Source organism: Corapipo altera, unplaced genomic scaffold, assembly GCF_003945725.1.
Source record: "Corapipo altera isolate COAL_440 unplaced genomic scaffold, ASM394572v1 2c, whole genome shotgun sequence".
NCBI classification, from domain to species: domain Eukaryota; kingdom Metazoa; phylum Chordata; class Aves; order Passeriformes; family Pipridae; genus Corapipo; species Corapipo altera.
In genome coordinates this window covers 4,778,473-4,790,479 of record NW_020884923.1, presented here as the reverse complement: position 1 = coordinate 4,790,479, position 12,007 = coordinate 4,778,473, and the positions used below count along the sequence as shown (strand labels likewise).

The 12,007-nt window shown below is 40.9% G+C and overlaps 2 protein-coding genes across 9 annotated transcripts in view; one reads left to right on the top strand and one right to left on the bottom strand.

The window, feature by feature from the left end:
- EXO1 (exonuclease 1) overlaps positions 1 to 7,058 on the bottom strand; it is a 24,649-nt gene extending 17,591 nt beyond the window's left edge. Inside the window, exon 1 of the mRNA XM_027657399.1 lies at positions 7,042 to 7,058. The gene's annotated coding sequence lies outside the window, so the exon portion shown is untranslated. The remainder of the gene's footprint in view (positions 1 to 7,041) is intronic.
- Positions 253 to 6,683, top strand: LOC113953806. 8 transcript variants are annotated; one of them, XM_027657403.1, is made up of 5 exons: positions 255 to 385; positions 1,240 to 1,293; positions 3,632 to 3,784; positions 4,275 to 4,353; positions 5,361 to 6,683. In XM_027657403.1, exon 5 carries the CDS (start codon positions 5,401 to 5,403, stop codon positions 6,358 to 6,360), a length of 960 nt encoding a protein of 319 aa, XP_027513204.1. In that variant the 5' UTR covers positions 255 to 385; positions 1,240 to 1,293; positions 3,632 to 3,784; positions 4,275 to 4,353; positions 5,361 to 5,400; the 3' UTR covers positions 6,361 to 6,683. The 8 variants fall into 8 exon arrangements, with proteins under 8 accessions (XP_027513206.1, XP_027513204.1, XP_027513207.1 ...); XM_027657405.1 differs by lacking the exon at positions 4,275 to 4,353 and having other exon boundaries at positions 253 to 478; XM_027657406.1 differs by lacking the exon at positions 3,632 to 3,784 and having other exon boundaries at positions 4,280 to 4,353.
- Positions 7,059 to 12,007: the final 4,949 nt, after the last annotated feature.

Sequence of the window (12,007 nt, the reverse complement as noted above, 5' to 3'; positions counted from 1 at the left end):
GGGAAGGGGGTGAGCGAAGGGAAGGGGGTGAGCGAAGGGAAGGGGGTGAGCGAAGGGACACGACTAGCGGGGTCGGTCGGTCCCTGGCGGGGCTGCAGCGGCCCCCTCGGCCCGGCCGCTGCGCGCGGCTGCCGCCCGGCACTTTCAAGAAGCGCGCGCTCAGGGCGGTGGCCCCGCCCCCGGCGCGCGGAGACTACGAGCCCCAGCGTGCCCCGCGCGGGAGAGGGACGCCATTACGGCGCGAGCTCCACCCCCCTGTGGGCGGTGTCTGTGCGCTCCGGGAGCGGAGCGGAGTGTCCGGGGTGTGCTTGGGAGCCGTGGCCACCCTGAGCCGAGAATCTGCGGATGGAAATTTGAGATAGGTGCCCAAGATGAGTGCACTGAAGTACCTCTAGAACTGCTTCTTTCTCAACACTGACTAAAGGGAGGAAATGGGATCGCTATGTCTGATGTGAACTACTAACCTTTACACAGCCAAGTAAAGCAAAATTAGTCTTCTCTATGCACTACAATGGACAAGGATATCTTACAGATTTTTACTAAACTTCCATACAGTGCCTGGTGGTGCTGCAATTAACTTCATGGGATAGATTAAAATACTCAGAATGAAAACCAGCACTTGTGCAGAAGCTCACAACTAGAGCATCAGCTATGGTGACATTAGTAGATCATGAGTCTCGTTTATACCAGTTTTTCCAAAATTTCGGTGAACTCCTCATTACTGCTAATATATTGTCTTCGCTGCTTAAACATTTGATCAGTTTTATTTCACGAAGTTGATTTGGAAGTTTAGTTGGACTATTTAATCAGTTTCTTAGAAAGGAAATTTGATTTTTCTCTGATAGGTAGCAGTATTACATTCACTGTACCCTTTATGTTTCTTTTATTGAAATTTCTGTTTATGGACAATATATTATCACAGCTTTTTCTAACTTATCTAAGAAGCCAGGCTTTACTACCATGAGTAAACTCGTGAACGCTCTCGTACACACTTGAGAGAAGTCTAGAGGAAGACATCCTTAAAACCATATTTAGTAGCAAAGGAAATGTTTTTAAAAGCTCCTCATTTATCAGAAAAATATTGTATCAATAGTGTTAATAAAATTAATAAAAACCTGGTATATCGAGTTAATATTGCAACTGCCATCTTTTTCAGTCATGCCAGGCCAAGAGCACAAGTTCTATGAGCAGCATCCCACTTACCAACTAATTCTCTTAAACTATTAATGCCTCTGACAGGTACAGAAGAGAGCAGAAGGAAATCCATATTAATTTCCTGCATCAGAATCCCACGTAATCTCATTAGTCTGGTCACAGTTCTTATCTCTTCGCTACTGAATGAACACAGCTCTTAGATTCATTTTCCAGGCAAGAGATCTGTGAGGGTAATTCCGGTATTCCCTTCCTGTGCAAACTTACTGCTTCAGGAAGGTCTGTGCCCACCAGCTTCTTCATGACAATAAGGTAGTAAAGGAGTCACAGCTCTGCCAAATCATACTTTGTCAAGCTCATTGAGCTCAGCTTAGCATGCTTGACTGAAGGTGCCAAGATTTTCTGACACTGTCTTTGGTCCTGGGTTTTTGCAGTAAAGGCAAAGAACCACTAATCCACGTGTGACAGTGAACGTCAAAACCAAGCTGCTCGTGAGTGACCCTGTGGAAATGAGTGGAGGCATAATTTTTGTGATCTCCTCCCATCTTACTGCCAGTGGAAACGTACTCTCTGCTATCACGATGTGTTGCCAGTGTTTGGATTTGGTTATCTGCTGATTATATTAGCTATTCTGAGCTTACCTTTGGTGTGGCTGTGCTGCTTGTGGCAATTTTTTTTGGTCTCTAGAAACATATGTCAGTATAGAGAACAAAAGCATGGTAAGCTCTAGTGTACCAGTGCATATCTTTTTTCCGTTTTTGTGATCTTTCGTTTTGAAATATTACATCCGGGGGCAGGTGAAACCTCTGTTCCAGGTGGCTGCAGGGCTCAGCCTGGCCCCTAGAGACTTCTGGGACAAGAGGGAGGCTCAGCTGCAGCCGAGTGCAATGGGCAGTTTCACTTTTGAAGGTGCAGGGCAGGAGAAACTCTCCCTTTCTTTACAGGTAAATCTTCAAGCTAGTGCTGCAGTGATTATTACCAGTTTAAATTATTGTGCATTTTTTTTTAACCTCACAATAACGTAAGTTTGCCTACAATCAACAGAGGACTTGGAGCCTGTTACAGTTAATTTGTTCCTAATGCACATGGATCTCACCCTTGTGCTGAAGAAGATTAAGAGGTAAATTTTCTAGCATATTCCTTCTAGCTGCAGGTGCTTCTGTGCTTCTCTGGGCACCAATCCTTTCAGTTCAAATTGTTTGAAAAGGTGTGGTTTTTGCTATGATGAATTCCTGAATAGGAGTTCTACCCTGTATTACTGTGACTTAACATTTTTCCTCTGTGTCACATGAAAGGTGAGAGTTCAGATTTTTGCTCATCAGTCCCCCAGGAAAGTTGAGAGCCTGGTGTCTGACAGTCTGTCAGTGTCTCATAAGGAGACCCTTCATCAACAGATTCATAAGATCAAAGGGTACCTTGACCTCCCTTGTTAGGGGGAACTCAACAAAGCCAGGATCAGTCAGGGGGTCCTGCCAAGGTGTTACCCTCCGCTGGCAACTGCAAGGACTCACTTTAACAGTTTATGGAATAACACTTTTTATTAATACAAATTGTGACAGATTAATAAGCTTTGAAGGTTGTTAGTGATAGGGTCTACTGCAAAAATATGTTTTAAAGCAATCTGCTGGTACATATATTAAGCAAGTACAAGCTCTGATATGAAGCAATCTAATTAATATGCTATGGGGTAAGCACAAGCAAAAGCTCTAGTCCTAAAAGCAGCATTTAATGTGTGTAGAGCATATGTCTCACTCAAGGCATCCCTCTGGGAGAGCAGAAGATCCCAGCAGTTTCGGTGGAGGTCTTCTCCCACTTTCCCCCTACCCCAAACTTACTTTTATACTATTTTCTTTATATTTGGGTGGAGTTTGAGTGGCTCTAGTCATAAATACTTTTTATTTCTGATTGGTGTACCTAATGGGAGGAGGGTGTACTCATGGTTTGGCACCTGAGGAAGGGGTTTGACATGGTTGTTGGCTTCAGAAGCAGAACATCTTGATTCTCCCTTATCAGACAGGTACTGTACGGTCTTAGTATCACAACATTCTCCCATTCTGCTGGGATTAGAATGGAGGGGGGCCATGTAGTCTCCACTTCGTTCTGTTCTCTGAGCAGATGTTTATTGTGTTCTGGGGAGCATGTTGACCTCTGTCCATCCAGGTAGTTACAGCTGCTTTTTACCTTAAAATTCTGAATCCACTCTAGGTTTAACTCTGTCCGTCAGCCTACACTCTGCATCCCCTGTATGTTGTCCAGAAAACTCTTTAAACCAATCTGAGGTCACTGAGTTCCTCCAGACTCTCCAAGTCTGTCCAGAGCTTGAGCTGTGTCAAGGTGACTTTCTTCCATTTGGGGAAATTTTCCAGAGCTCTCTCTTCATATATCTTTAAGGCATGATCTAGTAGCATTAACAGCTCGATTCAATCATTAACAAGAAATTGCAAAAGGAAAGCAAATTGATGCAGATGACCACAAACAGTTTGGCAGATGGTGGGAAAGGAACAGCTGTGTCATCATATTTTAAGCGAGAGTCTGAGACAAAGGAAACCTGAGTCCTGGGGCAGGGGAGCAGCTCCTGGGAGTCATTGTTGTTAATTTATTTGACTTGTTGCTGGACCCCACTGCACCTGAGGTAAGCTTCCTAGACTTACTCTATATGTGCAATCCTTTTCTGAGAAAAAGGATTTTGACAGTATTCCTTTCCTCAATGTTTCTGGTAATGTGAACTGTGAACTAGCAAGTCTGTCTCTCAGGGAAGTCCACGGAAGTACAAGACCTTGGGTAAAGTCTTGTTTTAAGCCAAAATCTTGTTTTAGCTCAAGTAAAAGGACCTTTTAACTGAAGTGTTAAAATGAAACCAAAAAATCTTTTGATCATGCCCTGCAGGAAACTATAGGTTAGATTCTTGGAGATCTGATTCCAGCTCACAGACTTTTATGGGAGTTTCAGCCCAGAAAGAAGAGGGGGAGATAGATGTTTACTTTTCAGATACAGGCTCCTCAGAGTGGACCAGCTCCGTGGGCAGCAGAGGTTATCTCTAAAAAGCCAGTAGCACTCCCTCATAGCAGGAAACAAATATTTTGCTGCATTATTTGTGTGAAATTGCCCTCTCCCTTTCTTAGAGTAGGTGGGATGGGAGGGTGCTTCCACACTGCACCCTGCCCTCTCAGTATTACTGGCTGCTGTCATACATGCTCTCAGGTAGATGTTGTGGATAGAGTCTTGCAGATCTTCTTTCTTTCTCCTTTGTCTGCTTCTCTTATCCTCTGCATTTCTACAGATGATGTAATGACAGGGGCAGGACAGACAACAGGGCACCCTGACTCAGATGATGTGATGCAAATGCATGTGTCTATATACTCCTCATCTGGCCTATATTGAGGGGTTTTTTTATTAATGGAAGGGAAAAGTATCCTTTTTTATTCTGCTTTTTACTGATTTTACTGATTCATATTACATCCATCCAACACAGTTACACTGATCTTTCTAGAGATGTCATGCCTTCAAACCAGAAAGATCTGTCAGCATCTTGTCAAATTCCAGCTTTCCAAAAAATGGTAAAGTATTGAGGGCTTAAAAATATCTTATGTCCCTTGAGGAGGACGGAGACTTGCAAACTAAAGAGAACAGAGTCACTACTTAAAGAACTCACTGCTACCTATCTATAGAAGCCTCAAAATAGCTCAGCCTGGAGTACAGTTAGAGACAGAGCTTGGTAGCTCTCAATATTTATCTGTCTCCTTATTTTACAGAAGCCCAATGCTGACATAGCTTCTAGTTTATACGTTGATAATGGAAAGATATTTCCTGTGGGTCAATGAAATAGAGATGTTCTATCAAATTTTGCCAGGATTTTCTTACATTTCAGAGGTGAAAATAGGGTGGCTTTAGTGGGAAAAAAATTATTTCCAATATTTTTCTGGGATTTACTAATTTTCTGGAATCAGATCGGATGATCAAATATTGTTTTTGCTTTCTGGGGAAATGAGGGAGGCCCAGTAACCTACTATTTCCCTTTCATCAGTTACATCTAGCCATAATAAATACCCTCTTAATTTCTGTTTCTCATATAGGTTTTCTTCTTTGTGCTACACGTAATAAAATTGCAATAGTTTAATCAGTAACTAATAATTCCAGCAGCAGCTGAACAGTCTCTCATGTGTTCCCGGATGTAAGTGATCTATAATCTGTCTTTTGCTTTTTTATAGGTGCTGATATATTCCACATTCCCGAGTCTTCCAGCAGCAAATGAAAAATATGTATCTCTTCCTCCTTTCCATTTTATCTTTGCTTTTGAAAGTCAGTGGCACTAAAGATGTTGTATTTGGTCATAATAATTTCACAGAATATCAAGTGGGCAACATGAACCTGATTCTCTCTGTCCCACATGGTGGGTCAATGGAACCTAAAGACATCCCTGATCGAGAGGCTGCCTGTTGGGATGCGAAGTTATCCTCCTGTATTTTCTCTCATGACTGTCCTCCTGGAAGTATTCAAAATTATGAGAAATGCAAAGTGTCTACCAACCAAGACAGGTATACTATAGAGGTGGCTCAGACTCTTGCTGAAGAAATCAACAATCTTACTGATGGCTTCTTCCCACACATCATTATAAACCACCTACAGAGGTTCAAGATGGATGCTAACAGGGAAAAGGAAGAAGCCTCCTTTGGAATTCCCCAAGCAGAACAGGCCTGGGAGGACTATATGGGATTTTTGACCACTGCAAAATCACAGATGTCAGGGGGCCTGATTCTAGATATCCATGGACAAGCACATCCTGAAAGGTGGATAGAACTAGGTTACACACTTTCAAAATCTTCCCTTAACTCAGGTGTTTTTTCTGCATCGTGTTCCTCAATTAGCCATCTGTCCAAACAGCTAGTCAATGTGTCTTCTGAGACCTTGGTTTCAGGGAACAGAAGTTTGGGTAAATATATTGAAGAACAAAATAACAGTTATGTTTGTGTGCCTTCTCCATCCAATCCTAGCCCAAATAATGGTAGCTATTATAGTGGTGGATACATAACAAAGACTTTTGGTTCCTGTAGTTCTGGCACCATTGATGCCATTCAGCTTGAACTACCCCAGTGGGTGAGGGCAGCTGAAGAACGTCCCAGATTTTGTAAAGCACTGGCAAGGGCTGTAATGAAATTCTGGCAAACTAACTACTGCAGCCAGTACAAGCATGAATTTCTGCCATGCTGAAAGAGGTTGTGTTGTTAAGGTACCTTTCCTTAATTCAGTAATGATCTGGATTAATAGATCAACTCATTCACCTGGAACATTTAAGCCTGCAATATAATTGTGGATGCTGGTGGAAAGAAACTAACCTGCAAAGGAATACAGAGACATCGACATAGAGAAAATCCACAGCTGATACCAACAAGTCCATTAACACACAGCTTTGTACTAGATCCAGCATTGAAAAGACTACTATAAGTGGGTATATTTTGAAGTATTTCTGTGTTTAATTTCTTTCCAGTGTCATCCTCTATTCTCTAGCACATAATAAACAACTAATCCTCTAATGAATTCTGTGCAGTGCTTTAGTGGATTATCTGTTCAAAGAAATAAATGCCTCTGCTTTTCTTTTGACACTTAAGAAAGACAGCTGGATAATATTATTGTGTAAAATATTTGAGGCCTGGATTGGTTTCCATTTGGTGTTTATAAAGCCCTAGGAATTGGAACTCAAGTAAACAGTAATGCTGAGCAATGACATGCAGTCTGAACTACTCAGGTTTTGTTAGTTTAATGAATTAGGGAAAAACATCTGAGAATACAGCACTGTAAATTTGTCACAGTTTAAATAGCAAGGTAGTGACTGGATGGAAGGCTGATAAAGATAGCACATACACATCATACATTTTTGACAGTTTTCCTTACAGCACGATTCCCTCCTGATAGCCGGTCCATTGATTTAAATCAGCATAGGATTAAACACTTGATTGTTACTGGGAATAGTACTACATCATGGATGGGTTTTTCTGCACAGTGGAGAATATAGAGGCAGGAATAGCCATGAGTACAAATCAGCTCTTGGAAAACACAGGCAATTGATAAGGAAAACCAAAGGGAGCAGAAAGCAAGACTGAAAAGAGTAACGTTTGAAAATTAAGAATCTGTGAAATCGTAGCAGTGCTAAAAGTTTGGTAAAAAGAAAACAATAAGTAAATAGTTCTGAGAAGTAAATAGTCAATTAATAAACTGAAGAGAAGTGGGAGATCTGCACCTTGCAAGCACAGTAAAATAGTTTAGGTCTAACTATTAATAGGGACAATATCAAAGAGAAATTATTGCACAATGATAAAACATAACACAAAAGAGCATCAAAAGAAATGGGTAAGGAGCTCTCTGAACTTGACCTGTTCATTTTTATTCTTTGAAGACTAGGAAATTTTCAGGTAACTGGAAGAGAGCTGATGTTACTATGTTTCAAAGGGAAATAGGACTCAGAATTCCAGGAATGTTACCTTTCATACACTAACTGCCAAATCACGGGTCGGATGAAGGGAACATAAATAGTAAATGGAAGATTACACTTTATCTGGTGCCACTTGGTTTGTCAGACAAGGCTGGTTTTAGTTTTAATCACAATGTTAGTTAATGCAGTGGGCTGACCCTGGCAGACACCAAGTACTTTCCCAGTTGCTTGCGTGCTTCCTTACTTCTTCCAGTAGGACGGGGGAAGAGATTTGGAAAAGCAGAAGCGAGAAAACTCATAGGCCACAGTGAAGGCAGTTTAATAGGTGAAGCAAAGCTGCATGTCCAAGCAAAGCTGCATGTCCAAACAAAGCAAAATAAGGAATTCAACCACTACTTCCCATCAGCAGGCAGATGTTTAGCCACTTCCTGGGAAGCAGGGCCTTAGCATGCATAATGAATGGTTACTTGGGAAGACAAACACATCTTGGTTTCCTCCTCCATTCCGTGAGCTCTTATTGCTAAGCACGATGTTATATGGTATGGAATAGTTCTGGTCAGTTTAGGTCAGCTGTCCCAGCTGTGTCCCTTCCCAGTTTCTTGTGCATTCCCAGCCTACTCACTGGGTGTGGGAAAAAAAGCACCTTGTTGCTGTGCAGGCATTGCTCAGCAATAGCCAAACACCGGTCTGCTATCAACACTATTTTAGTCACAAATCCAGGACACAGCACCATACAGGCTGCTATGAAGAAAATTACATTCATTCCAGCCAGACCTAGTACAGCTGATCACAATAAGTTTAAATATATTCCCACAAGATATTTTGCTAAAGAAAAAATGCAGTTACTCCTAAATCCTATCATAGCACTACAACAAGTTGGAGGCAGGTAAAACATTGCAAATCATCGTATATTCAGCTCATGAGAAGAATGTCTTTTCAGAAAGCCAGCAGATCAAACACCATTCAGTGCCAGTGATATAGAAAACCTGCTATTTTCCTCAAAATAGTAGGTAACAATGGCACTATTTATATGGAATAATTACTCACTAAGGTGACACACTAGGCAAGGAGTGGTACCTTTAGCGAAAGGACCATCGAATATGTATTCTGTGTATGTAGTCATGTCGTGGCACTGTCCTGGAATGCTGAAATGCCAGAAAGGATTGCAGAATCATGATGGATAATTAATTGAATATGAGCTCAGCAGGCACACTTCTGGCTTAGAAGATGAACATGTTCTTTGAAAGCATAAACAAGGAACTAACAGGCAGAAACTGCAGGGTATATTAACTCGTCTTTTGAGTATATTATTCTTGTAGGATTATGAGTAAAAATGGATTTCTAAGGCAGAAACTTAGCAAAAAGATAACCACTGTGATGAAAAGTCTAAAAAGAGATAAAAAGTCTACAGAAATTTGCCTTATAGTGAGAGACTCATGAAGCTCAAACTACTGGTAACTTTGCTACCAAAAGTAATTGGGAGGCTCATAGTACCTGGGTAAAGGAGAACACTGTGTTTTGCTTTTGCCTTCAAGCTCACACAGTTGGAGATGTGATTTCTGTGTATCACACTCCCCTGATTTTCTGTTTCATAGGGGTTTTGGAGGGAACAGAACCAGAGGCTTGTGGAGCATCTGCAAGGATACTGGAGCCAGAGCCATACAGAACCTATTGGAGCTGACAGGGCTTGTTAGTTCAGACTGAGTGGCACATCAGTATAACACACTGCTTCCAGGCCTATAACTGACTCCTGAAGATGCAATGCACTTCCCCTCAGCTAAATGCCCAGGCCACTCCTTACTCTCATCTCAGACAAGTTGATTGGATCATGGAGAGCAGACATTGGCTTCATCTCTGGAAGTGTTCAGGACCAGGCTGGATGAGGCTTTAGGGAACTTCTTCCATGTCTAGTAGAAGGTGTCCCTCACCATGGCAGGGGGGTTGGAATTAGATGGTTTTTAAGGCCCCCTCCACCCCTGTATTGGGTCTGGCTGAGCTGGAGCTCATTTCCCCTCAGTAGTCCTCACAGTGCTGTGCTTTGCATCGGCAGCTAGAAGGGTGTTGACAACACATCAGTGTTTTGGCTACTGCTGAGCACAGCATCAGCACTGTAACATTCCTTCCTCAGTTGAGGGCAAGATCCTGGGAGGGGACCCAAGTAGGCCAGCTGACCCAAACTGACCAAAGAGATATTCCATATCATATGTCAGCTCAGATACAAAAGCTAAGGCAAGGAGCAGGAAGGTGGGCATTCATTGTCTCCAATGGCTGCCTGCTGAGAAACCGTCACATGTGCTGAAACCCTGCTTCTCAGGAGTGGCAGATCATTGCTGCTCATGGGAAGTAGAGAATAAACCCTGCTATCTTTCACTTTGCTTCGTTTTTGCACGTGCAAGCTTCCGCTTTGCTTTTTGCTTTAAATAAACTGCCTTATCGCAACCCCTGAGTTGTTTTCTCCACCTTACTCTCTCCCTTGTCTGGCTGGGAAGGGGAGTGATAGAGTGGCTGGGTGGACACCTGGCATCCAGCCAAGGTCAACCCACCACAACCCCAAACCATTCTGTGATTCTTTGATTAAGAAGAATAGTCTCTGGAAAGGATTTTTGATGGCTGATGAAGCTTAATCTGGCAGAAAAAACCTCAGTATGATATTCAATGTACAGAAGTTCAAACTGGACTAATTGAAGCAGAGAGGAAACCAACAGTTTTGACATGGAGAATAACTGGGAGCAAATGTGTGTTAAGACCCTTCAACTGGAAACCAAAATAGAAATACAAACAGGCATTTGGCCACAGAAGGTATTCTTGTTTTCTCTGCCTTCTGTCACCCAAAAGGTGACAGATCATACAGCCAATCTCCTTTGGCATTAAAATTCACACATCTTTCTGTCAGTGTAAACCCAATTTTATTTATTCCTGATAATTGAAGTTCCTGAAATATCTTCCCTAAGGAAGCAGATATCTTATCTGAGATCTCAAGCAAGAGCATTTTCTTTTATATAATAAATTTATATAATAAATACTACACTGGTCCTGATTAAGATCTTTGTTTCAGGGCCATAATGAATTCTTAGATGTTCAATGGGCTATCCACTGATTTCAATGGGAGTGATTTTTACATAAACCCAAGATCCCTTCCCCTTTTACCATGTGCTTTCCCAAGCAGAATGCCAGCTCATTGGGCAGCCCAGGATGAAAGATGCTGCAATATGATGCTATTAATACCCATACTAGTTAAAGATTTGGACTCTGTTTAGATGAAAATAGACTAAAGCACAAGAAGAACAAAGCTTTCTGACACTACTGTGCTATGAAAGAAGGGAGAAACTTAAGAAAGCAATAGCTTTCTTAAATGTTGTTGAGGATATCAGTTTCCAACATTTGTCAGTTCTCTTCTCATGCTATCTAAAGGCACAGGTTTAAATAAAGGATTCAGGGTCCAATCATAAAAATTGGGAAGATATTAAGTAGGTTTTAGCACATTTAATTAATTCAAAATCCACCAGAATGACATTGTTACTAGTCTTTCATTAAGTAAATACCCACTGGCAACTGCTGAAAAGGAGTATGTTTTCTGATCATTATAAAATATGTGGAGCAACTTTTAAAAATTTTGAAATTTCTTACAACAGTTAGGTATAAGCAGTTCATATTGAATTACAGTAATGATAAAATAATGCTATTAAACTTTCACCCTTATTACACACTGAATACATGAACCTTCCCTTAAACATATCTATCATGCCCTAGGCTTGGTATGTATTATATAATAATAAAATGGTGAAAATAATTGGGGTCAATTGAGTTGATTTATAGTGGTTTTTACTATTTTAAATCTGCATTGCTGAGATTTAAATTAGTTCCACAAGGGATCAGGATTTCCCCCATAAACCTGAACTGACAGGCAGTAAGCTGACCAGAAAAACTAATTTTAAAAAAATCTTATCTAAATAGATTTTTCCTACTATTACATGTTATTGCATTTCTAACACAGCATAAACTCAAAGGAATCTGAGCGGCTGAAAGTGAACTTTTTGGTTAATATGGCCATTTCATGCTGCTAACAATTCTCGTCAAGGCATGTTCTGAACAAACGAAATATTGGCACTAGAAGGTATTAAAATAATAATTTGAAGACTTGTCTGTATAGCATTAACAAAACAATTGGAAGGAATCACAGAATCACAGAATCTTTAAGCAGTTAATCATAGGAAGGTACTTTTCCTTCTTAACCATCAAGAAGTAGAGTCAAATGGGCTTTTCTGTGAGTATCTAGTCATAATCATACACTGGCTTTATTAGAATATGTTCTCTGCATGAAGGACTGGAATAGAAGTAAAGATTTGATTTCTATATGTTCTACTTAATAATGAAATGGATTTAAAATATAATATTAAAAAATTAAAATATGATAAAAAGAATCTGCTA

Bases quoted from the DNA above. Each gene is read 5' to 3' on its own strand.
- LOC113953806 (XM_027657405.1), top strand. From the start codon at position 5,401: ATGAAAAATATGTATCTCTTCCTCCTTTCCATTTTATCTTTGCTTTTG.